At 38.6% G+C, this 27,217-nt stretch overlaps 1 protein-coding gene across 4 annotated transcripts in view; it reads right to left on the reverse strand.

Annotated features, from left to right (window-relative positions):
• LOC6563030 (acetylcholinesterase) overlaps positions 1 to 27,217 on the reverse strand; it is a 42,153-nt gene that overhangs the window by 11,435 nt on the left and 3,501 nt on the right. For all 4 annotated transcript variants that reach the window (XM_032737321.1, XM_043215028.1, XM_001990127.3 and 1 more), the window contains 8 exons: positions 15,474 to 16,484; positions 13,102 to 13,240; positions 12,485 to 13,030; positions 12,207 to 12,414; positions 6,906 to 7,048; positions 5,595 to 5,744; positions 366 to 529; positions 41 to 204 (listed from right to left, as the gene is read on the reverse strand). In XM_032737321.1, coding sequence (XP_032593212.1) covers positions 41 to 204; positions 366 to 529; positions 5,595 to 5,744; positions 6,906 to 7,048; positions 12,207 to 12,414; positions 12,485 to 13,030; positions 13,102 to 13,240; positions 15,474 to 15,760 — 1,801 coding nt within the window. In that variant the 5' untranslated portion in view covers positions 15,761 to 16,484. The remainder of the gene's footprint in view (positions 1 to 40; positions 205 to 365; positions 530 to 5,594; positions 5,745 to 6,905; positions 7,049 to 12,206; positions 12,415 to 12,484; positions 13,031 to 13,101; positions 13,241 to 15,473; positions 16,485 to 27,217) is intronic.

Consider the following 27,217-nt stretch of genomic DNA (forward strand, 5'->3'; position numbering starts at 1 on the left):
GAGTCTGTAGGTATATTTTTCTTATGGGTTAATTACTCACCTGCCCAACTTCTGACTTTAGGCAAATAATCGTTCCAGAAGGAGCAACGCGCTGCCAATGGACCACGTGCCAGCTTCTCAATCTTATCGTCCGTGCTGAAAATATAATACACGGGATCCTCCTTCGAAAAGTTTGGCCATTCCTCGCCATCTTGTGCGGGATTGCTGTAAGTCAGAGGAGATTGACCGAAAAAAGCTTGCGTTATAGCAAATTTTATAGCAACATTGGTTCTGTTATTCGCTGCTCTTCTCTTTTTTTTATGGCAGCCAGGTTGGCTGAAAGCTATGCATGCAAAAGCTTTCGCAACAACGACAACAACACTTACCCCGTCTTGGCAAACTCAATAACGGAATTGAGCATACGCTTGCCCAGCTCACGCTCCACAGGTCGATATTGCAGAGATGTGTTCAGCGGCTGGCCAAAGAAGTACTCAATCTCATCGCCGTGCAGCACGCCCATCCACTCGCCCCACTGCGATGTGCTGGGTCGCTATAAAACACAAAGAGTGTGTGTGAGTGTGTGTGTGAGAGAGAGAGAGAGAGAGATTGTCGTAAACTTAGCAAGAAATTATGCAGATAAACATCCACCCTTTTTATTTATTTATTTGATTTCGCTCGCTCGCGCGCGCTTCACAAATTGTAAATATTGTCGCAGAATGTCGCGCAATGTGCCGCCAAAAAATAAAAAAAAGGGTGAAAAACAGCGGCACAAAAAATGAATAAATAATAAATGTTTGACTGGTTAAAGCAAGCGCCAACTTACATAAGATTATACCTATTATATCTGTGGTCATATGAAAGAGTAGATTAAGTCCACATAACAGAATATTGAGTTATTGCCTTTGACAATTTAATATATTTAATACGCTTAACGTATAACGTAAAGAAAACTCTTGACGTGTACACAGCAAAAGACATATTAAACTCATAAATAGACGTCACAATTTAATCTTGCTTTTGAGATATATTATTTTATGTGCGTTTGCTTGTTAAAACAATGCACTTTTTTTTAAAATAATATAATATACATATATATATATAATATACATATATATATATATTATATTCATCACATCTTCATTTATAAGCCAAACCCAAATCTACTTAGTTTTCTATTTCGAAGTTAAAGGAAGTTAAAGCATATAGAGAATTTAGTATACATATATATCGACTACATACCTAAGAGATTTCATAAAGGTATCTCACATCAGCTCTTAATTAACCACAACACTTAGATGCAGCAGCAAAAACAATAACAACAAAAGCAGCAACAACAAAAAAAATATCTGTGGCTAACAACAACAATTTGGCCAACGTCAATGGCCACAGTTAGACAGGACAGGTGCCACTGTGGATTGTGGTCAAAGTGATTATCTTGAATATCGAGGAGCAATACACATTATCAGACTATGGCGCAACCAGGCAAAATACGCTACATATTTAGAAATCAAAAATCGTTGTATTTAAATATATTTTAGTTAATATAAGTCTGGAAATGTGGTAGAGGAAGGAGCACAATAGGTAAAAATAATATAAAAATAATAGGTAATAATATTAAAAATAATAATAAATAAATAAATAAAGTCACCAAATATTTTTATATAATTAATGTCTACTAACTGTCTGAAATTTGCTGCTGGTTAATTGCAAATATTACAAACCACATAATCCATACTTGAATTCATTTTATTTGATCAATTCGTAAAAAACCAACAATTTTTTTTTAAACTTAAGTATGTTTTTCTCTGGCTTCATGGCAAGTGATTTTTTTGTTTTCGTTTACTTGACAATTGTTTACTTATGTAAAAACAAGGTAAATTTAAAAAATAAACTTGAACTTGAAATCTCAAATCAACTTTAGAGTAAATAAACAAATAGTTATGTACTCAGGTGTAATTAGGCAAACTACTTTAGATTTGTGTTAATTATCTCAAGTTAACAGCAAAATCAGAGTTTAGAACTGAAATCAACCCTCAGAGGTAAGGAACAAGCTGTAAATAACTAAAGTCTGTAGAGGATTAGTTTGATAGTTGACCTGCTTTGGCTAAAAGCTAAATTTGTATTGTACAAAACTTTACATTAATTTATTTTTTTAGGATAATACAATTATGGTTGTTAAATAAAATAGTACATTTGCAAAGCAGCTTACAATTATAAACTGTCAGAAATGTACTCTTCTTTGGTCAAATTTATTTTTGTTAGCATTAAATGCAATGCTTCCCATTGTAAGGACTTTGAAGTGCTGTCCACTTAACCAATTTAACAGTGGGTAGGAAACTGCAGCTCGACAGCCTGGCAGTCAATTGGTCAAGTCACTTAATGAATTGCAGTCAGGATATGCCAGGGATAATGTTGTTTCGTGGCATTCTCCCTCACCCAAGTTGTTGAAAATTTATGCGCCATTCCCTTTTACCTTCACTGGTCAAAATGAGGCTACACTCAAACATACACAGAGAGTTCGACTTTGCCCCCAGGTGCAAATAATGAAGAATTGTGCGAGTTGTTCTTGTTTCGTACTTTTTGATTAAAGCACAGAAACTCGGACTCGAACTCGAACTGGAACTGGAACTCAAACTGGGAAGTGGCAGCAGGACAACATGAAATTGCCAATTGCCGCGTCGAGTAGCACGTGAAAACTTATTTAAGTGCGAAGCACGTTGCACGCTGCTGCTACTGCTGCAGCAGCATCTGTCAAGGGGTGTCGCCGCCATGGAAATAGACAATCTGCCAAGCACTTTAGCAGCTGCCTCTTGGCTGCTGGCCCCATTTTGTGTGTGTTGGCCGGGCTTAAAGGTCGCTATGGCCACCTCGACTTTGGCTCGCTTATGGGCAAAATGAATTACGAGTTTTGTTGCAGCAACTTGAAGGCTGTAATTAAAACTAATTTCATTTGCTTTTTCATTTCTCAAACCCAACTTGCTGCTGGCTACATACATATATATATATATATATATATATTTGCTGACAGGGCCAGCTGCTTGATTATTAACAGGCGATTTGATATGAACAATGCAGGCCGACAGCAGGTACCTTAACATTTCACACGCACTGTTGGCCCGGTCGTCAAATGAAAAGCCAACCCAAACAAACAACAACAACAACAGCAAGAAGGAGAAGCATTCATCAGCAATAAATACTTATCAAGCATCATGAGAGCAAGTTCTGATTAACATGGCCTCAAGACGTGTCACAACCGACTCGCAACAGCCAAACGGCGTATGCGTAATATTGATTTTTCCAAATTGTAATTTGTGGCTCGGCCACGACACGACTATATATTATGTGATATATACGTATACATATACATGTAGATACATATTTATATATTTATATATATACATATATATATATCAATAGAACGACTCAATATCGTCTGTCATTTGTAATTGCCTATTAACATTTACGCATTATCGCTGAGAGAAAATCGATGGGGCAACGCAGGCAATAGCTGAGGGAGGGTAGCCAAAGGGGGTCGTATACTTAATACTTGATACTGGCATACTCGGTATTTGTTAATCATTAGGCCTGCAGCAGCCGCAGTCCTTTAAGCAAATAACTGACTCAAATTATGCCCCACACGTTCAGGCCGTATACAGGCCGTGACCTCGTAAATTGAAGTTTCATTAGGCAATGCCTGTACCCCACTCCCCTCACACTCCCTATTCTTCCCCCCCTCCCCATACAACCGGACGCGACTCGTGTAACGACTGCCTCAGCCTGTGTGTGTGTGTCAGTGTCCCTGTCCATGTCTGTGTCCCGGGCACAGGTCCAGGGCCCGAGAAAGCACAAGCCTCAAGCCCAGGCGCAGGACAGTAGGCAGTGCGTGTAGTTTAATTGGCGTTGTCCTTGTATATATATATATATATATATATATATATATATGTGTATATATATATATGTGTGTGTATCTGTGTGTGTGTGTGTGCGTTTATGGGTGTGTGTATGGAGCGAAACTTTTTGTGTTACAATAATTATGGCGGCCAAGGTTGCCAGGGCATACACAGACTGAGTTGTTGTTTGTCAAGTTAAAGACGACGACGACGACGACGACGAAGGCGACGATTGGTTGGCTGGGTATATTTATGTAGGTGTCATATTCTACATATATATTACAAACAAATTATGCAAGAATTTCATAGCTGACACGTACATTTGATTAAATAACACAATATATTTCTCTATATAATTCTCCGGTTCTAAGCATCATGCTTTAATCAAAAAGTGTCTGAGTATTATATACCCTATGCACAGCATACCAAATACTATTGCAATTATTTTAAAAGATTTTAATTTGATCTATATATATACACAATTCTACTATTGCCAATTATTGAAGCATGTGCATCGCCAAATTTCATGAAACTATATCTTTATCTGTTACTCTATATTTTCAGTGTAGAATTTTAGAAAATCACTCTAAAATTAAAATCGTCCTGATTACTGAAACATTTTTTCTTAATTTTAAAAATAACTAAATATACGAAAAAATGTTCTTAAAATAAAAAAGGCTTATTTTCTAATACTCAGAAGTATATTTCTTAACGATATATAGAACGAATAGATATGCAAATTCCTTGTTTTTTTTTAAATTCCTTTCTGAATTTCATAAAATAAGCTCGTAAGGTTTTCGACAATTTTTCAGAGCGATTCTTTTAAAAGTCACATTAAATTCTATTCTGACAAAATTTTAGATAGATTTTTATGTTAGAAGCTTTCACGCGATATCTTAATTAAGATCGATATATTTAATACTGGAACTCATTTTTATTGTCATTGACGTGCTAAGTTTTGAGTTCTCGCGAATTTTGCGGGTTTGCTAAATTAATTTAAAATTTCTTTGCCAAAGCTATTATTTTCCAATATAAGCAAAAATACACAATCAATGCAAATACTATAGCTATACCCAATATTTTTGAATATTTTTAAATATTTCAGCTTTAAATATCCCGCAAACTATGTCATATAACATTTAAGCTTTCTGTTGTACATTTAAAAATTTGGAAATAAAATCCAATTAAAAATCAGAGTTCGACTTAACTCCTGCCTTTTACACGAATGCAGTTTTTACTATGAGATTCGGACCTTCCGTTGAAACATAAATAATGCAGACACTCATCATGACATTTTGTCCTGATGTTGCTGTTGCTGCTGCTACTGCTGCTACAGTTGTTGTTGCTGCTTGCAACATGCAACCCCCTTAGGCTCTGCTCGCCATTAGCCTTGTGTGCAATTTTAATGACAAACAAATTGCACCGCGTTTGCTTTCAGTTGCTTATTTTCTTATTTTTCTTTTTCTTTTTTCTTTTTTTTCTGCCTGTCTGTGTGTGTGTGTGGTTAAGTGTGCTCGTGTGTGTGTTTCGCCTTTGCCCTAGTGGCGCCCCATTTGACCGCATTTCGATTGGACGCACGCGCTTCAACGCCGTCTTACGTGTCAAAGACTATGAAATATTTAATGATTTGTGAAAAGTGAATATGCCGCAATTTCCATTTCCCAACCTTGCCGCTTGCCCCTTGCCCCCTGACGATCCCCAGGTGACAGGATGACCACTACTCACGTGTGTAAAGTAATAGTAATGCACGGAGGCGCCTCGCTCGGCCAGCGCCTGTGCATACTCGTTGGTGGGGCAGGTGAAGAAATGATCGCCCACCGCGCGTCCAATTTGCTGTTGATTCTGATAGCCCGGGTTACCCTCCCAGCTGGTGTACTGCAAATGACAATAAAAAAAAGACGAATACGAACAATTAAATACGATAATCGTGATAGAAATTTCGCTGTTAAAATTAATTATGTGGCAAACGTTGATTGGCCGACTAAATATGTTGCCCCTATTTGAAATAACATCTGATCTGAAAAAACACAAATACCTATTTCAATATAATTTAAGTTATTCTTAATTAACTTCAACGAAGACAATATGAAAGAGATAGTGTTGAGTGTAGTGTTTACTACGAATAGACATATTGCTCTGATGCTGCTATTGCTACACTCTTTAACAGAGCAATAGTTGAGTCAATAGTAGACAACTGAAAGGAGTGTTACAATAGGAATAGCAGGAGCAAGAAAAATGTCCCTCTTTATATCTTAAGACTACTAAAACTCCTATTTGAGGACATACTTATTATTTGGAATACGCTTTTTGTGATAAATACATTACTTAAATATACAGCGGGTTGGGTGTCAAAATAAAGGGAATTTGGGTTCCGATTCCGATACTTATTCAGATTCCGATTCCGGTTTGACACTTTGACTACTAGCATATCCCACAATCAATATCAAAATTCTTATGTATGCCTGTGACTCTACTATAATTAAGTTTAATTAATAATTATATGCTATAGCTCATATTTTAAAATTAAAAAATTGACTTAATAATACTGCGGAGTAGCAGAACTTTTCATGTGCTCACATTGTCAACTAATTAAGAATTGAACTTATTTTACTTAACATCCTTCGAAGCATGATTTAAAAATCTGAACTATGAACTCTCTGTCTTTATACCTATGTTATTTTCTGTGCTTTCCGCGCTATTGACTTAACACGAGTCGTGCCTTTAATGCAATTTTCATTGAATTGAATAAATTTGCAAAATGCAATTTCATCAAATTGAAGTCACATTTAACTCGCTTAAGCTGCGGTTGCTGTCGATGCGGCTCCTGCTCTTTAGCCGAGCTCGATTCGATAGGTGAGTCTTGTGTGTGTGTGTGTGTGTGTGTGTGTGTGTGTGTGTGTGTTTGGTGAGGCATTGGTTGCAAGTGCAGCATCATTTGACAGGCAGCCGTGTGCGAGAAGGGGAGACAAAGCCGACGCAACAAATGGGCTTAGGCAGGTGTCAGTGGCAGCAGTCTTCAGTGGGGATCTGTCTTACCTGGAATATGATGGCCTCGCGTTCCGCCTGCGTTGCCTTGCCAAATATGTTGTTCATAATCTCCAGATACTTGTCACGTGGCAGCGCTGTGGCATCATCCTTATCAAAATAATCAATGAAATCGTACAGCAAAAAATAGGTGCCTGAAACGAAGAAAAATAATACAATATATTGAATTCAGTTTGAGGTGGCCTTAAAGGTGCGGGCTTATTCAGATTAATGTACCGAGGGCTATTGGCCAAGTCCAAAAACAATTACACTACAAGATTCCACTGGGGCACAATCAACGAGCCGTGCCAAGGACACGAAACGCTGCATTAACCAAAACAACAACAAAAACAACAACAAAATTGTTGAAGAGGTAGACAAAGGGTAAAATAGAATAAATAAAATCAACCACAACAACACCTACAACATCATAGACAACAAGGACGAGAACAAAGCGTCTCGTTGCCTTTTATTAACTTAATTTTTATGGCACTTGTTGTTGTCGTTGTCGCTTGTTTTGTGTTTGTTGTTTCTGTTGTTGTTGTTGCTGTTGTTGCTGCTGGCATTGTCTCCTGCACACTTCAAATACGAACACACTAACGAGCCATAATTGCTGCCTATGAGGCAACGACAACAGCAAAAACAACAATAGCACAGCTGCCAATAGCTGTATGCGAGTGAGTGTGTGTGTGTGTGTGTGTATGTTGTGTGTTTGTATAGGCAACATGGCTAGGAAATGTGTGTCATCCACAATGCCAGCTTACCCCCAGTACCGGAGAAACGTTTGACTGAAACCAATTTGTTGATGTTTGATTCAATTTTGTTCAAGCCACGGAAATTATGCAGAAACATGCGCAAAACGCGCTTAGCTGACGCATTAAACTCAAATATGCCACACGCACTTTAATAAATTGCCAACACACACACACACACCACTACACTCACACATATTTATACACACATAATATTGTTTAAATTTTAACGATTGCAATTATGAAAGCCTATGCGGTATACACCTTTGAAAGTTAAATTCATTACACTCATTACTCTTATTATCAAAGCAACGAAAGAAATGTGCATTCTAAGCAGGTACTATAAAGTTAGAGATATCTACATCTATAGTTTTTATTGAAGATAGTAAATACTATTATTCTCAGTGCTACTCTTATGTGTTTTAGAAAACTCAATAGGATTATATAATGCCTGAGTTTTACTCATAGTCCTCAGAATTTAAAAAATCATTAAATAATATGCAGAAAAATTATATTTTTAAGTTATTGAAAAGATTAAAACTAAGCCTAGTAATTTAATTATTGTTAAATACGAATATTCAACAATAATATTTAATATTTGGAGGTTACTTAAGAAGGAATAATAATATTAAAATGGAAATAATCTGCAAGAGACAGTACTAGTCATTAAAAAAAAACTAAACAGTTCCTAGATTATCACTATCTAACTAACTTTAATTTTTTAAAATAATTTATTGCTTATTTTTATATGGAATAAAAAACGGTATGGATCTGTGTAACAAGCAGAAGGAAGTATCTCCGACCCTATAAGGTATATATATTCTTAATCAGGATTAACAACCGACTTGATATAATCCATCTGTCCGTCTGTATTTCCCGGGTGTATCAAGTTTATTTAATTGTATCGATAATTGCCTCTGTTTCGTGAATATCAATACAATTCGATTTCCGGTAGCAATAAAAGTGACAATTTTAAAGGCAGAGGATTCTAATTGATATATAACATGCAAAACTCTTTAAACGGAAATTTGGCAAAAAACTAGAATATATTTAACAGCTCGGATCTGGGCATATCGTATATATCACGCGACTACAGCATTCTTACTTGTTATTCTGAGCGCGGTTATTTATCTCCCCCAACTGGCCAAGAATGCAAAGTAAGCGCGAAACTCTGAGGTGTTGCTACACATACATAAGGCATATGAAGACCAAATTGTTGTGCTTAGATTTGCACAGTTGCAAATGTAGCGATTTATTTGGGTGTCTTACGTTTTTGGCCAAGTTAACAGCAGCCAGCGGCTTACAGGATTTCAGGCCAACAGTAAAACAACAAACAAAATTAAGATATTTTTCATGTGCGCGGCGCATTGTAATCTATTGTGTGTTGTTTCAAATGCTAGATGACCTTGAACTCACAAACACAAACATATTTAAACACACACACACACACACTCACACACACATTCGAGCAGATGGATAAAACAGTTATATGCGGGTTGTGGTCGTCTTGTGGGCACGCACACCTTGTGCTGGGAGCACCAGGCAGTAATATGCAGCAAAACAAAAACAACGCCAGCGAGAGAAAGAGCGAGAGAGAGAGAGAGACAGCTAGAGAGAGTGAGCGAGCGAGAGAGGGTGCGTGTGAGGGCTGCGAGTGAAAGAGAGCGGCAGCAGGAACGGGAGCTGCAAGCAATGAGTGAAAGTTAGCAGCAGTAAAGCGCACGTGTCTGTAGCGCCACGAGAAGCGGCCGCAGCCACACACAGCCTGTGTCAGTGCCAGTACTTATGTGTGTGTGTGTGTGTGTGTGTGAGTGCTTGTGTGTGTTTGTGTGTGGTTGTGTCTGTGTGTGTGTGTGTTTTTCGGTGCCTGCCGCCTGGAAATGACGAAGCAGCAATGGCAATGGCAACAAGAAAAATGAAAGCGAAGTGAACCAACGAAAAAGCACACAAAGCGCACGAGAATCTGTTATACGGAAAACAAAACCAACACAAACACTCACACACACACACACACACATACGGACACACACACACTTGCACACAGACACATGTACAGCTGCCGTAGCCAAAAAGCACAGCAAATATATATAAAGCAAATGGGAGAGAGAATGCGAAACGAACGGAAATTTTTTTTTAAGTGGCGCGCGGCGTGGCACGAATAATGCGAACAATGCACACAAAGCGTTAACATTACCGTTAGCAAAGGACGAGAAGACAACACACACAATAATATCCGTTAAATTATGGGAAACGCAGCAGCCGACGCTGCTGACCAAGCCGGGCAGCAAACGGACAACGGCAAGAAGAAGCAAGCAGCGCACAAAGCCAATGTAGGAAATAAAATGTGCTGCATACTTTTCGGAGCAACGTTAAATTCAATACTCAATTTGAAGATTTCGATATCGTGTGTTTTCTAAATGTCTGTAATCTATATGTCAAATTAAATACAGAAAAAATAATTAATTACGCAAATAAAATTGCGCATCTTGATTTAAACATTTCCAATTAAAAATTTTAACTTGATTTGAGTTTGTATACATAGCATTCGAATTCAAACTAAAAATATATACTTGGCTTAGATTTGTTGCTATTCTGTTACTTTTAATTTGATTTAAATCAAGATTAAATGCTGCACTTAACGAAATTTTCTGATATACTTACAAAGATTATACGAGTTTCTTCAAATTTCCTTAAAAACACATTTTGTATTATTAAGTCTAATGTTGTTATTTTATTAATTTTTTTAATTAGAGGGCTTTAAAAATATTGTGTTCATTAATGGAATATATTATCTAGTTATATTTAATTTATTTTCAGCTTGGCCTTTTTGAAACCAGCTTCAATTATATTTTGTTTTGAAGCTACTGTAAATACTTGTGAAAGTATATTCAAAAGTATTTGGGCTGGCTAAAAGAAACTTGTTAAAACTCTGAAAACTTAAATTCCATATTAAGATATTTGCTGTTTATTTAAGTTATGTGCTGCTGAGTAAGTTTAATTAATATATTTCGCGTAATTAGATTAACCCTAAACTACCCAAATGAGTAAAAGCTTTGACTTTAATTTCACTCGTTGACTTTCTTCTTCTTTCCACACTGCCCGACAGCTGTTGTGCTCTGACTTTTATATCAGGTCACCCGATCCAAGCCCCCAACCCCACCACGCCCCCCATCCATGCGAACAGCAGCAGCACGTGTGCTGGCCATCATTTAGTGGGTGCAACATACTGCCCAGCAACGCCAGCTAGCGGTATATTTAAATAATTTATGATGCCGTTCCGCACAGTTGAGCGGCCCCAAACGTCGCCTGGCATTGCCCCCGAATTGACATGCCCCCTTGGGGTCTGCTACACACTTTGCGTGCACAAGTCTGGCAAGTTTTGCACAACACCCCCCCCCCCCTTCCCAATCCCCACCCCCTCCTCACCTTTCCAACAACCAGCCGCTTGAATTTAATTCGTGTGGGGCCGAGTTCGAGCTCACTCCTTGAAGCTGCATTGACAAATTTAGCTTGGTTTGAGTTTTAAAGCTTGCGAGATGCCTCAAAATTAAATCAAGCCCCAACTAGATATATGAAAGGGAACAGTTCGTGGTGCAAGGAACGGATGCTGCACGACCACGCCCACTGTTGTGAGGTCTCTCATAAAATAACAGCAATGCAAGGTTTTTGCAACAAAACAAAAAGCGAAACAAGCAAACACAAAAACAGTCGTCCTTTGCTATAAAGTGTAATAAAATCGCAAATGGATGCAGCGCAAAGCTGCAACAAATGTGACAGCTGAAAAGGGAGGAATGGGTGAGGGGGTGTAGTGCTTTTGGCTTGCAAACAAAAACAGGCACATTATGACAATGGCTGCAGCGACATTTCGGCCAAGCACAGTTGCAAAATTTGGCACACTGCTGACGTCAGCGTCAGCGTGGCGATGCCAAAAATAAAACTGCAACAATGACTAGGACCGAAAGGACTGCGCGTAGAACATGGCTAAAAGCGAGAACCGAGCAGCGAGCAGCGAGCACATAGTCTATTGTTAGCCAAAAGAGACAAGCCAAGGGATTAAGGAGGATTGGACAGCAGCTCGAGTTAAGTTTGATAAAGTTGCTGTCCACGCAGTAAACACAATGCCAAAAGTAAGCGCCATGAGTTTAAACAGGGGAACTTTCTGCACAAACTAAACGAACTATTTTTGGATTATTATTGTATTTAATACAATGCATTTTTAGTTTTGCTGCAGTTGGATTAGTTTCAAAGGGAAAATATTAACTCTGCATTGGCAATTGTGGTTTTTGGTTATAAAATAGAGTACTGTAATTTTAACTATATGTTTTCAGCAATGAAACAAATAAAACAAACATCAACGAAACAATAACTAGTAAAACATTACAATAAGTAGAGGCTATATAAAATTTGCTATATAATTATATAATTTTAAACCAAAAAATCGAAATGCTATTGAAATATTAACCATGTAAATATTGATCAAACTTTTCATATTTCAGTTTGATCAAATCAAAACTAGGCTTTCAAGGTGCTCCACTCTAAAATGAAAAGTTTTAAAACTTACCCTCATCTCTGACATTGCCCATGAGTATATCATAATCCTTTAGATCGGCCGTCTTCATCAGTGTCATGGGATCAGCTGGCAAGAAGGCGCCATCAATGGTCGGCGCTGATGGGAAACTGAGTATGCCCGAGTAAGAGTTCCACTGCTGCACCGATATGGTCTTGGCATCAACGGATCGCATGCAGCTCATCACATGCGAGGGATTGGTCTGTCCAAAAAAAAACACGTGGATATATATCAAATATATATGTGAGTAGATTTGCAGTCAAGATATTCACCTTCAGCATAGATGCATTGCAGTTGCAGTCATTGATCAGGGATTTGCCGATTTCCACCGCCTTGGCGGATGTCATGTGACTCCACGGAGCATTCATGGTGCCCGACTGCATCATGCCACGCTTGACCACACCCTTTGTGACTGGCGACATGAGCTGTGCATTTACCGAACTCGAACCGGCCGATTCGCCAAAGAGCGTCAGCCACTCCGGATTACCGCCAAAGGCATGGGCATTATCCTTAATCCAGCGTATGGCCAATGCCTGATCCCACAGTCCCACATTGCCCGGAGCCTCCTCGGCAAACTCCGCCGGCATTTCCGGCGCCAAGTGCAGAAAACCAAATGCGCCCACACGATACTGAAAGGAGGCAACGATCACATTGCCCACAGCGGCCATAATATCCGCATTGTAGATCTCCAGAGTGGCCGAGCCCGTCATGAAGCCACCGCCATAGACCCATATCAGCACGGGCAGTCCATTGGTCGTGTTCTGCGGATTGCCATTGTGTATAAGATGATCCGTGTCAGTCTGCTTGTTGCCCGCGTGCTGCAAGATTGAGAGGTAGAGAAAGATAGAGCAAAAGAGAGAGAGAGTTGCAATGTTTTTCAGTCACCCACCTCAGCTCCATTGGTGCCTCGTCCATGACGCAGACGCGCCTTGGCCGGCGCCCAAATATTTATATACAGACAGTCCTCGGATACATTGGTATTGGGATTCCAGATCTCTTCACCGGAGAAGCCCGGAAAGTATTCATAGCTGGAATAGTAAAGGAAATAATAAACATTGGGTCAATTCAGAACATGCCAGATTGAGCGGAAGAGGAGTAGGTTACCCCCTGCTCCCTCCACTCCTTACTCGCATTGTGAGTCGTGCCAATTACGACTAAAGTAACCGACAGTGTTATTTATTTTTATTTGCTCTCATCTGATTTGCCTGTTTTTACTTTCACTGTGTGCCATTTTCGAGGGCACACACAAGCCCATAAACCTACACACACACACACACACACACACATAAATACATATATACCCACCATCCTACCTATATTCACATATATTCTGTTCACATAGTTCGCTTGCCCTATAAACGTAGAATCCCTCGAATCGATATATACTACAACAGAACTGTTCGCTACGCATTCTAATGTGTGTGTGTGAGTGTGTGTGTGTGTGAGTGTGTGTGTGTGAGTGTATGTGAGTGTGTGTGTGTGTGTGGTTGAGTGTGATTCAATATATTCATATCCGTTTTGCTCGTCGGATTTCTGTAGGTGTGTTTGGTTTCGTGTCAATTGAAATTAACTTTGCCACTTCGCATAAAAGTAATTTATAACAAACCGGAAAAGGTGATTCTCCACTGTCTCGATTTCTCTCTATTTCTCTATCTCTATATTTGTCTAATTTCCGTTGTTCCACAAACTCATGATGTCTTTGTGTTGCCCCCCCAGTGGCAAATGAGAACATTTCCACAATGTTAGTTCCGAGTGATAGTTCCTTTTACACACACATATATTGTATGTAAATGGCAGTGCTCTGAATTTGAGGTGTAGCTAATTGATTTATGCTGATTTATGTAAAGTTAACAGCACTATTTAATAATATATCCCATTAGCTTTGTACTCGTAAACATGTTTAAATGTCATATAGAATTTAGTATTTGAATCATGTCGAAAATAGTTTGTATTCTCAGCTTGTTATTGCGAATAAGTATATCGACCAAACGAAGTAGCACATTTTGGGTATGGGCTTAAAAGTGTTGGCAAAACAATATTAGACTTAAGCAGGCATATGGCACAGCTTATTCGATTAAACTAAATACTACATTTACCCTTTTTTTGCTAACCCAAAATCATATGTATAAAAAGAAACCTTTGTCCTGACTGACTGATAAGCTAGGTCATTGTTTGATATCTAGGTTAATAATGTGTTTTCATTTATTCTGATAACTTCCTCAAAACGTTACTTAAAATCGATGCCTTTTTTATATCAATATCTAAATAGAATAATAAAAAATCCCATTTTACAAATACTATTTTCGTAGAAATTTCATGTAAATTTCATTTAAATCTTCATAATTGTGTACCATTTAATGTTTATTTTCTTGCCCTTAAAGTTATATAATTATATTTTGAAAGCAAATGTAATTCACATTGATTAATGGTTATTAAATAAATGGTTACCTATTATAGCTAATAAATGGATGATCACAACTACTTTTAAGTGAGATTCTCCTCCTCTTCACACATTTATCACATAATTCAAGAAATTGCACAGCGGAAAGTATAAAACTTCTTTACATTTCACCGGAAGGAAGATTTAATACTAGGTCTTTAAATATTAACAAAAGAAGATTAACGAAAAGCCAACCACTTGAAAAGGACATTTTTAAGAAAACTCAAATTCATTTCAACGAGATTATCTCTTAAATATAAGAATTTAGATTTGAAAAACAAAACTTTGTGCTATGCCGCGCCTCTTGATGGCTTTAGTAGAGTTGGGTATTGTTAAATATTGCTTACAAGATTCATAATTTTCACTTAAACCATCTCTCGAAATATTTTTCATTAGTTAATCTGATAAGGAGGGAGGCCAGCTGAATAGCTCCACATTTTGGTTTTAATTATTAGGTAAACTTCAAATCCAAGCTTTGCCTCCTAATAATATCCTTTCTGTAAGTTCCTTAAACGTTTATAATATTTTCGTTTAACCAACTAAGATCTTTATATTTATGTGGAGCTCTGACAGATACATATAAATTTATATACACAATATTGCCGCCTAACTTCCAATTGGCCGGCGTTTAGCACGCGGAATGCTGCATGAATGCGTGTCGCGATGACGTCACTAGCAACAGTTAGGTCAACGGCAACAGCCATCGGCATCCGGGGGCCGGTTTGAATTCTAGGTCAACTACACACACACACACACACACACATACATCTGCAAAGAGCTGCAGGCGTACAGGCAACAACAGAGAATAAACGTTAACTTACCGTTCCTGGACGCAGGTGGCCGAGAGTCGTGTGGCATCTAGAACGCCATGCCAGGGTTCCGCCGGCACCGGCTTGCGGAAGCGTAAATCTTCGACGGGCGGCTTGGCGTACGGTATGCCCGTATACACGTGCACCTCACGGCCCTGCACCGTCACGGAACGGCCCCGCACCGGGCCGGAGGATGTCTGTACCACCAGTCGATCGATGACGCCGCAGACGCAACACAAATGCATCGACAGCACAAAAAGTGCGGCAAGCAGCGACTGCAGACTAAGCCGGGAGACCATCTCGCGGTTGCGATTCTCTGCCAAATACCAAATGCGATTCCGGATACGGTTACGGCTACGGTTACAGTTACGGCTGCGAATGTGAATGCGGACGACTAACGAGATTTGGCCCGAGTGTCCTAGTTAGTTAGCTGCGGCGTGCTTTGCTCTGCAACTGCTGTGCTGTGCTGTGCTGTGCTATGCTGTGACGTCACCACGCTGCCGATGTTGCAGTTGTTGCTGCTGTTGCTAGATTTGTGACTTTATTTTGGTTTTCAGAATTGGAATTGGGTTTTGTGCGCTTTTATTGCTTTTGCCTTTGTTCTGTTTTTTGTTTGGCTAGGGCTCCGGCCTCCCCCCGTTGTTGGCGCACTCGTTGCAAGTTCTTGTTGCAATGGTTGTTGCCCCTTTATGCTTATTATCCGGTTGTATTTGTTGCCGCTGCTACTGCTGCTGTTATTGTTGTTGTTGTTGTTGTTGCCACTTTAAGCTGCCGTGTGGACTCTGCACTACACATGCTTCCAACTAGCTGCCTCTGTTCCACTCTCTCTCTCTCTCTCTCTCTTTCTGTCTCTCTCCTCTGTCTCTCTCTCTCTCTGCCTCTCGCTGGGCGTTTGTCTGTCTGGGTTTGCCTTGACTTTTGGTGCTTTTATTGCAGCTTGTTGTTTGTGCAGCTGTTGCACTTTTGTTGCGCTGCTGCTGCTGCTGCTTCTCCTTTGGTCTGCTCCCCACTCTATTGTTTGAACTGCAAATAGAAAAGGCATTAAGTTATTTGACTAAGTTTTCTTCTTCTTTTTGTCCACACACACACACACACACACACAGTTGCCACACAACCAGCCACAGTTCGCTTGCCAAGCTTAATTCATGGTTTATGCTGCCCCAGCTGCTGCTGCTGCTGCTGTTGCTGCCACAAGTGCATGTTGACTTGGCTTGTCGCTTGCCCTCGTTTGTATGCTACAATATTTAGATGTGTTTGCGTTTTTGTCTGTGTGTGCTGCTGTGTCTGCATGTGTGTAAGTGTGTGTGTGTGTGTGTGTGTGTGTTTACCACTCGAGAGAAAGATGCAATAGCTAAAAGCAAAGACAAATTGGAGGCTGCCTCCGCGCTGAGTTCGCATTCAAAGTTTTGAGTGCCAGCAGCCTGCACCACTCACATGCGCATCTCAACCACTCAACACATACAGCCACATATTCACATACATATATATATATATATATATATATATTATATAGGTTTATGTTCTTATCGGGGCCACTCACAGCTGCATTCAAGTGATGTGTATCATTCTCTAAGGCATACCTTATGCAACAACATCTTTATACACACATATATATATTTATATATTTTTTATAAGTATTTGAACTTTTGAGTCCCTTGACTTCTCAATTACAGCCTAAGCATCAAAGCAACTGCTAGCTGAACTCATTTTGCAGCAACTTGAGCAAATCTTTGCCACATCTTTAAAAACAGTTTTTGTGACAACACTTGAACAAGTCTTGTCGACAAACTTAAACAAAGTTGGGAGACATCTACATTGAACCTCAACTCGTATAATTGTCCAAGAAGCTGCATTTAACATATAACATTTAGCATTCAGCTATGTCGTGGCCCAAGGCATTAAGTCCGTAGGTATACTGGCCATATATTTACTACCAATTCCTTGTCCTTGAGGACACGACTCTGCCAACTCTGGCTTGCATGCTGGCAGCCCATTAAGCCTTACCTGTCGCTTCACCACAGTGCATGGCTATAATAACTCCACTTGGTTTCCCTGCGCCACCACGACTTGCCACAACAACAACTGTCTGCCACTTCCTGGCGCCGCACTAATTTAAATATTATGCAGCTGCCCAATTAAAAAACGATTAACACGGACTTCCCAGACCCCGACTGCAATTGCGAATGCAATCTTTCCAAATTACCACAGTTGGAATTTTCAAGCAAGATATTTGTATAATATATGCTAACAATCTTTAAGTTCTAAGGATATTGTAATTGTTGTGTTCCGATTTTGGAGATATATTGGTCAGAATAGGAATAAATCATCCACTTATGCTATGCTCTTAGCAATTTGTGGAATGTTATCATCAACATCGCTAATTAATTAAAAATTAAATAAAACCCCTTTTCAGCCAGCTTCCATGTTGCGAATGCTGCCAATTGGGACCACTTTGTCATATTGCTCCCATAGAAACAATTAGTTTATAATGCAGTTTTTGTATAAATAAACAGTAAATAATAGTAAATTTAATTTGTCCAGATATATAAAGCAACTCTGCGAACATCCAATCTGTTTGACAAGAATATAACCACCATAAGACCGAAGATATTCAATTCGCTTGCCTTTAGAACATTTCGACATAAGCATTCAATCCAAACAGACAATATAAATAAAATTATATATGAAACAATTAATGATACGACTAAGGTCAGATTTTAAATAGAGAATAAAGAAACATTCAGCAATATGCAATTATCACAACAGGTCGTCCAAGAATGTCGTAAAGATTCTAAGAATATAGGGTTACATCTATATCCATCTACCTAGTCTGTGTTAATCGGTATAAGGAGACATCTGCTTCCGCATAAGTATATAAATTCTTAATCAACATATTTCCGCCTATATGAACAGTGTATGCTGAAAATTACTGTCTGTAGAGCTAAAAATGTAAAAATTATTTTATTCAGTTTTACCTCAGCCGAGATAGAGATAAGAATTGATTACCGACAGCATTATAATACACAATTTTAAGGATATAACCACTAAGCAGGTAATACATATATTATCGAACTATTATTATATATGATATACTATATTACATATATTATGAATACATCATGACAGAATATTGATAATCGCGAAACGTATTTCCGGAGTGCTCCTTTGACTAAAGGACTTTGGCTCAGCATATTTAATAGTGTAGCAAATCCCCAGACTAGCGCATTATGAATTTCTTATTTTTTATTACCTAATTTTCTATTTTCAATTATACTCCTTCGTACCGTGTCCGTAGATTTAAAGAATAAAGATGATGACAGTCTTTGCATAAGCCCCTGTTCCAACTTCAAACCAGGCAAAGTCGTAACTAGAGTTTTTTCTTTAGGAGTTTTTGCCACGTGGCAAACCGACAGCTGCCACAGCTACTGCCCCAGCTGCTGGCCCACAGATAAGACCCAGCGCCTAAGTGAATATATTTTCTTAATTTCTTGCGGTTGCAGCAGTTTTTCTGCGTCGTTTGCTGTTTCCACTTGTCAGCTTCAGTAAAAACTTTTGCATTAAAATGCGCATTTTTCATGCGATGCGAGGGGAAGTGTTTATACATAAATATATCTATATATTACCAGGGACTGCGTCAGTTTTTAAATTAAGTTCATTTATTTTATTTTATTTTTATGGCGCCAACAATTTATGCTCTCGACTTTAGCTGATGCAGCAAAACCACGATTCGAAAATAAAAGTATGCATTTGTATATACTATTTGAGATCGTGCGATTTATATATAGTACATATTCTTTTTCATGGCAATGACATAAGACAGTAAACAGAGAGAGAGGGAGAGAGAGAGAGAGGGAGATAGAACGAGACAGCGAGAGGTAGAGGTAGAGTAGGGGAAGCGAGGTTTAACTCATGCCGCATAAAATTTAATGACATTCAAATTAAATTATAATTTTCAAAGTTTGCAGCGCAGAGCATTGAGTGTGGCGTTTGGGGTCTGGGGTTTGGGGTTTTGGGGTTTCAAGGGTTGAGGTTTGGTAACCATAACGATACGATGATAATGATAATGATAATGATGATGATGATGACAATGATGACAAGGACGCTGGCGACGCACAGGTGAAATGTGTGCGGGGAGCTGTCGGGGATGACAGTTAGTCAGTTAGTCAGTCAGTCAGTCCGTCAGTCAGTCAGCTTGACTGTGCAAAGGTCAACTTTAGTATAAGGGTTGGGCCACACAGCGCTGACCCTATTTCCACCTTTCCGACCATATCTCCTCCTCCCTCATCCGTCTATTTGTTTGTTTTGTTTGCGTTCGCTTTCACAATTTTTGCGAATTTCGCCTGCTTAAAAGATCCACAGCACACAGTCCAAAACGAACTCTGAAAGTCAAAGGGTAAACGAGACAACGAAAACAATTGGGTTACGGAGGTGGGCGTGTCAGCGGAGTGGGCGACAAAGGGGGGTGTTGTTTGTGTTTTCGTTTAGTGAAACTCACGTTGCGCGCCTATTTTGCCAGCTGGTGTATATATATATATATATATGTGTACGGTGTATATATAGTCCATAGTTTTAATTGATGAGTTGAAGAGGGTTATCACGGGTGGCAAACTGGCTGGCAACTGGCGCCACTTTATTGACAAATTGGCTCAGGTAGGAGAGACAGCTGCCTGTTATGCTGCTGCTGCTGCTGCCACGCTGCAATTAGCCAAAAAACATGCTTCAACTTTAAAAGTCAAGCATTTAAGTAATTGCAGAACAACTCGCTGTACTGAATACATTTCAATCACATTTGAGTTTTTCTTTATTGTTCTTCGTCTTGTTTGCCTACTTTTAAGTGAATTGTTGAGTAAGCTGGCGAACAGGTTTATATGCTGCCCCCTCAGTCCCCGCGCAGACCATTTTCTCATCCCAAATGCTGTCATTAGATTGTATCTTTCGGCTTGGGGGCAACTGGGCAACTGGGGCTGGCAGCCAGCGATGGCGACTCTCTTCGAGCAGCGGTTATGCAGTTGACCTTTTGTGTGGCAACATTGAGCTGCAGCCATTAGCCAAATGTCTGGCGCCAGGCGAACTATAAAATAAATGCTCAGGCGTGGCACAAATCGAAACGAGCAACACGAAACAAATGTTTCTGCTCGTTTTGAGTGCCTCATATAATAAAAAAAAGCAACAAAAATATATATATATATATTAGAAAAGAAAATAAGCGAAATTTGTATTTGACAATTTAAAGATAAAATACCCTAACATTTATTATCTATTGCGGCTCTTTTTAAGATTGAGTGGGTCTCGAAGAATCTTTACAATCAAAAAATTGTCGAATCTCTATTAAACATTTTAGAAGTAACTTTCAATGAAATTAATTTCTCAAAATTAGTTGGAATAAGATCGGCAATCTTATATTAGATTACTCAATCTTGTTGCAGGAATCATAGCAGAAGTATCGAGGATTATTTTCTTTGTTAAATATCTGGGTCTAATTTTGAATAAATAACACAAATTAAAATGATGTAGCCATAACTGGATAGTGTGATTTTCGACTAAATTATTAATATCTATATACTTATATATAACCATCTATATACTTATGTATTATTCATCGACAGGACGCTGAGAAATTTAAAAAAGAAATGTTAAGCTATGCAAAATATTAATTTAAAATAATAAAACAATATTTTCAACCGAAAAACTTTAAATTTACTTATTAAGTCTTACTTAAATACTTTAAGTTTAAAAAACTCTCTAAGAATTTGTTGGTTCCAAAAGGTTCTTAAAAAAAATCGAGCAAATTAAAATTTTACAATATCTTACGAAACTTCGATCGTGATCTTATAAAGGGAATTCACAAAATAAGTGAGCTCATTTTAGCGATAGATAAGTGTTATCTGTCTGTATCTATACATATATATATATATAAATGAGTAAAATATCCACATATAAAGAAAATAAATTCATTGAGATCGTATATATAAATATATATATATATATATTTAATTTTGGAAGGATGCAGGGGGTTAATGCTGTGGGTGGGTATGGGGCAGTGCGGCAAGCTATGGAATTTACTGGCGCTACGCTTTTATTGCTCGACACCGCGTGTGGCAGCAGCAGCAGCAGCTGTGGACGGCAGCTTGGCCACAGCCACAGCGTGGGGCGTGGGAGATGTGACCCATCATTAAACAAGTGCCGCGTGGCTACGTCCGGCCACGACGCCGACACAATCACCAACCAGCACCACCGGCGCCGCTGGCACTCGTTAACGCTGAGACGCTCAATTTAGTGCGAGCCAGGGGTGTGAGGAGTGTGCGGGGAGTAGTCAGCTTTATGGTTGTAGAACAACGCTTGCTTTCGGCTCATTTGAGCTGGGACCTGACCTTGATGATATCACCTTTCTACCCGCCTCAGCTCAAGACACATGCGAATCTCGAGTAAGTGTGTGTGTGTGTGTGTGTGTATGTGTGTTGTGAGCCTGGCTGGCTCGGGTCTCGAGTTACTCATGGGTGTCCTGGGTGCTGCCGGCAGTGGTGCACCTAATGCCATCGTCGAGGACGCTGCCGCAGTGAAAATCAATAATCAAATAAATGTGAACAAGTCAACTACCAACAAAAACAACAAAGCAGCAGCAGCAGCAGCCATTTTTTTTTTTTTTTTTTGTCGAGAACGAGTTTGTCTACCCAACTTTTCATGAAAAATCAACCGAGCAGGTATACGGTGGGGTTACGGGGGTGCACCGGTGGGTTTTATCGAGTTGACACGACCTCCAAGCACGTACGTAAGCGACACACGACCCCAAAACGTGAGCAAACTCTCGACTCTCAAATTAACGACTTTTCGTGGGCATTTATTTATTCATTTCATTTCATTTCGTTTCATTGATTTACTATTTTTGTGCATCAATTGCATTTGAATATGCAAGCATTTTAGAAAACAAGCATTATACAAACAACCCATGTAATTGTGGCATACAAGGTAGATGTCAAAGAATCATCTGCAATCAATTTTTACATTATTAATTGGACTTGTTCTGCATGCTTTCCAAGAAAAATCAGTAGCAATTTGCGTATTCCTGAATTTTGCTTTATCATGTAAAGAGAAACTCAATTTTACATTTAAATTTGTTTCTCATAACATTAAACTGATTTTCATAACACTTTTTATGCATGAAAAACATGAAAAACAACGGGTAAGTTTGTATTAGAAAACTTTACTTTTATATTATCTACGTAAGCGAATTGGTAACGAATGCCAATTTAAAGGAACAATGATACAAAAGTTAAGCATACGCCATGTTGGCCAATTGGTACAGGTTTTCTCTTGTTTTGTTTTGTTTTTTTTTTTTGACCTGGCCTCGCCCAGCCGGTTGATTATTAAGTGCTCTTCTACCTCCTGCACGGCTTCTTCTGGCTCTGGCTTTGGCTCTGATTCTGTAAAATGTCAAATGTGAGCACGGCTTTCATATGAAATGACGCAAGAAATGAAAGCGAACGCCTTTGGGGCGCTGCTGCCCAAAGGGCAGCCGCACAATGTCAAAGCATGACCCAAGCCGTGACGTCACAGTCAAGCAAAAAAAAGTCAAATCAGTAGCGTATCAAATCAAATCAAATCCGTAATGTGTATGTATGTGTGTGGAAGCTGTGTGTACGGCCTTTCCAGTCCATTAAAATCAACACACACAATATCGGGGGGGGCATTTGCCTGGTCGACTAATTACCAAGTGAAATATCAATTTCGATATATCAAGCATACGCCACGTGCCCCGGCATGCGCCAATAAACTGATTTCGATTCGAGCTGACTGGTTATACATAATGATGCATAATAATGCATATATAATGCACTCTGCGATATCACGCTTCAATAGTTTACTGATAACGATGACAATGACGATGATGATGTTCTTGATACAATTGAGTTTCGCAACAACGTAAGAGTTTTAATTGGTAATCAGAGCGTTAAGGGACGCACTGAGCAAAAGGGTGCATCCATCCATCCATTCACAAGCAGCTCGCTCGTCTGCTCGCTGATTCGTGTTTATTTGCCTCAGTTATCCAATTGAGTTTACTGCGTAGGGCGGATTATGGAAACATAACAAAAACACAGCAAAAAGAAAAAAAGAAAAGCAACTCGTTGGCATTTAAATGGAAATTTAATTGGCATATGCTGTAATTATATATTTGATTTGCAGCAATAATTACAATTATGTCTCTATTATTCATATGTATTTTCCGCATGTCAATTAGTCAAATTCCAGTAATTATCTCGCTCAAAACGAAAAAAAATAATGAAAATAATTAATTTCCATACTCGTTTCCAAGTAAGCGATTTTCACTTGTGTACGCTCAGTTGGTTGAGCTATTCTTTAATCTCAGATCAGGTTAAAGAGACGACAAAGCAAAAGCTAAAAGTCAAATGCAAAATCGCACATACGCCGCGTATTCCCACAGACGCAGGAGAGCTTCAGGTAACTCCTTTTGACTGGGGCATGCGGCTTACGGTACTTGCTTTTATTTTACCCTTGGCTACTTTTTATATATAGGTAGATATTTTATTCCCAGCACAACAGCACGACGCATACCGTATATATGTATGTGTATGTAAGTGATTATCTGCATGTAAAGTAGCGCCCAGGACTCGAATGCCTTTCGTAGCACACTGATGAGCATGTTAATAGAGCCCGCATAGCTTGAATTAATCAAGTGGCCTCTCAAATGCCATAAGCTTTTTACTCATTATTTTTTGGAAGGAGCTTGAAACTCAGTAAAAATACAAAATATTCTAGAGACTTGCAATTTGCAACAAGTCCAAAAAGAGCAGAAGATATTCAAATATTATTTGTAATCTGTTCTGTAATGTTTCAGAATAATTTTGTTTTTAAATCGAATATTTATTTTGCATTTCAATAAATGGTAATTTAAATAACTCTCTCAAACTGAAGACAATTTAACACGATTTCATAATCAAGTCTACATTTTCATAAAACTTAAATAAATATGTTTCGTTACTATTGTGTTACAAGGAACTTACTTATAATGCAGTACTTTGGTCCTTTGTTGAGGACAAGTGGAGCACGGCAAATGGAACGTGATTTCAATGGAATCTAATGAGCTTGCAGTATACAACAAATCGTAATATTATTGCCAGGCAATGGCCTGGGTAACAATAAAATTCGCCAGAGCAAGAGGACATTCAGCATATGGGGCAAAAGCATAAAACTAATGTTAAGCAGCAGTAATTCTCTGTTTCTCGGTTTGCTTTGTTTTTTGCCCGGCAGCTTTTAGTTCTGCTTCGATAAATTCCCGTTGCTGTCGTCGCCTGTCGTCATTGTTTGTCCTTAAGACAATGATGGCATACGCCATTCCAATACCCACCCCCTTCCCCCCAAGGACATGCAATAAAATTGCGTTTTAATGCAGCGCCAACTGTCGAACTAACGGCTTGTGTCGCCATACCCTTGCCCTCTCTGTGTTCATTCTAGGAGCCTATATAGAAAAATCCTAGTCAAACTGAGTTCTATTAAAGTATGTGAAAGCTCCTTAAATATTCAATATACCCTACATACATAATTCAACTGGTTAGGGTAAAATTTTGTTGTTTGTTTCTTGTTTCTTGTTTCTTGGCCTGTTCGTTTGTCCTTCGCCATTGTTTAATGACATTTTATTTGCATATTTTTATGTGCTGCTTGTTGGTAAATATGAATTTTATGTGTTACTCGATTTCAGAACACGCCAAGCCTCAGTAAGAATGTAGTCAGTGTGAGCTAGACTACAGTATACCCTGTTAATCTTGTGTTTGTGTGTTTCTTAACCGATCTTGATGAGATTTATGCAGTTGATCAATAATATGTCCAGAAATATTATGTATTAATGCTTTCGGAAATCGATATCTATCGATTATCGCTAAACTGGTGCAGTTATCAATTAACTTAAATAATCCTTATCAGTGTGGAATATTCTTTATTAATATTCCACATTTGAGTGCGAATGTTGTTGATGTTGATCGAGAATACATATGCTCTATGGGATCGGAGATGCCTTCCTGTTGCCTATTGTATACTTCTTGCACCAAACCATTATTCCCTTTTTATCCATTTTAATGGATTCAGGGTATAAAAAGGACGAAATCTCCCAACACACTCAAACACCAGTTTCCTCGGGCTCCGTGCCGCAATGGGAAAGAAAAATAAATATATATATATATAAGAAAAAAAATGGCAACATGTAATAATATTCGAGGCAACAAAATCCCCGTTGAGTCGAGCAAGCGCCAAATGTTTTTTGCTCCATTTTTCATGCGAACTGAAAAGAAGCGAGCAAAGTGAAAACCGACAAAGGAAAGGAGCAAAGCAAACAAACATAAAAGTGCGAAACAATTCTCAAGTGTTTCACGGTTTAAGCTTTGTGGCTTTGTGTTCTTTATTTTGTGTGATTTGTGCTTTGCTTTTTGAACACACAAAAAGGAAACAAACAAAGAAATAGACTGAGACTGTGACTGTGACTGAGACTGAGAGAAGTAGGGGTACTCGTTACTGCTGGCATTTGCTTATTTGATTTTTAAAGCCAGAATACAATCGCTTACAAAGCTCCCACGCTTCTCACAGCTCTGCATTGTAAGTTAATATTTTAGAATTGATTCAATTAAATATCACTCTCAACTCGGTCGAATGACAACGTTTATGCATCTGCAATTGGAATGCATGCGGACACTAGGGGTATATATATATACATATATATATAGTATATAGATATATAGACACCATCAACGAGACCAAACGAGACCAGACCAGACCAGACCCCGGGCTTAATTTGTACAAATGAGTTGTCTGCGTCCGCACGCATTTCTATGGCACTGCTTTGTGTCCAACAGTCCAACTGATTGCAGTGACTGTAATAGCTTTTGGCTGTGCAACAAATGGTTATTGTGTGCACACAAACGTTGCATTGTTCCATCCATTTGTTGCATCGCCGGCTACGTTGCCACACGGAGTTCTCGCACTGTTGCCAAGCGGAAGTCGACGGCTATCCAATTCCAGAAGTGAATGGCAATAATTCAAGCGCATTTTGTAGGTTTGCCCTAACCCTAGATGAATCCACCGAGCAATACTTTAACCAGAGGCTTTACAAAGCACCCTTCAAAACCCCTTATATACATATATCTATATATTCAAAAATATAATTAAGCTCAATTGCCATGGGTATAATTTTGTTAATAAGAGCTATGATTTTACAATTTAATTGTTGGCACACTTTATTTTTATTTTACTCTGTATTTTTTACAAATTTAGTTAGTGAACCAAAATCTTTATGTTCTAGTTTCTAGAAGGGAGCATATTCAATCTTTGTCTATTTCTCCGTCAGTTTGAATAAACGGAATAATATCAGTTCCTGTATTTGAGTTTTCACAAAAGGTTGAATTAATCTGCTGATTCCGATTCTAAATATTTATCGGTAATCATGCGATATATATTCCGATTCCAACTCCAGGCGGAAGGAATTATATCCGATCCCATAAAGTAAGCATATTCCTAGTCAACCTCTTAAGTCTGCCAGGAATATTTTAAAGGATATGTAAAGTTTCTATAGTATAAGCAAAGGCTTTTCTTGCCTTAACCAACGACGAGCTAAATTGTATTTGTATTCATATGCTTTAATCCAATCGTTGTTTTAGTCTTTTTTTTGTAAAACCAATCTAAAGTTAAGTCGATTTTTATCAGATTTTATTCATTTACTTGTACAAATAAACTATATTTATTTTTATAGCTAA

The sequence above is a fragment of the Drosophila grimshawi genome, unplaced genomic scaffold (genome assembly GCF_018153295.1).
Source record: "Drosophila grimshawi isolate 15287-2541.00 unplaced genomic scaffold, ASM1815329v1 contig_311, whole genome shotgun sequence".
Taxonomy (NCBI): Eukaryota; Metazoa; Arthropoda; class Insecta; order Diptera; family Drosophilidae; genus Drosophila; species Drosophila grimshawi.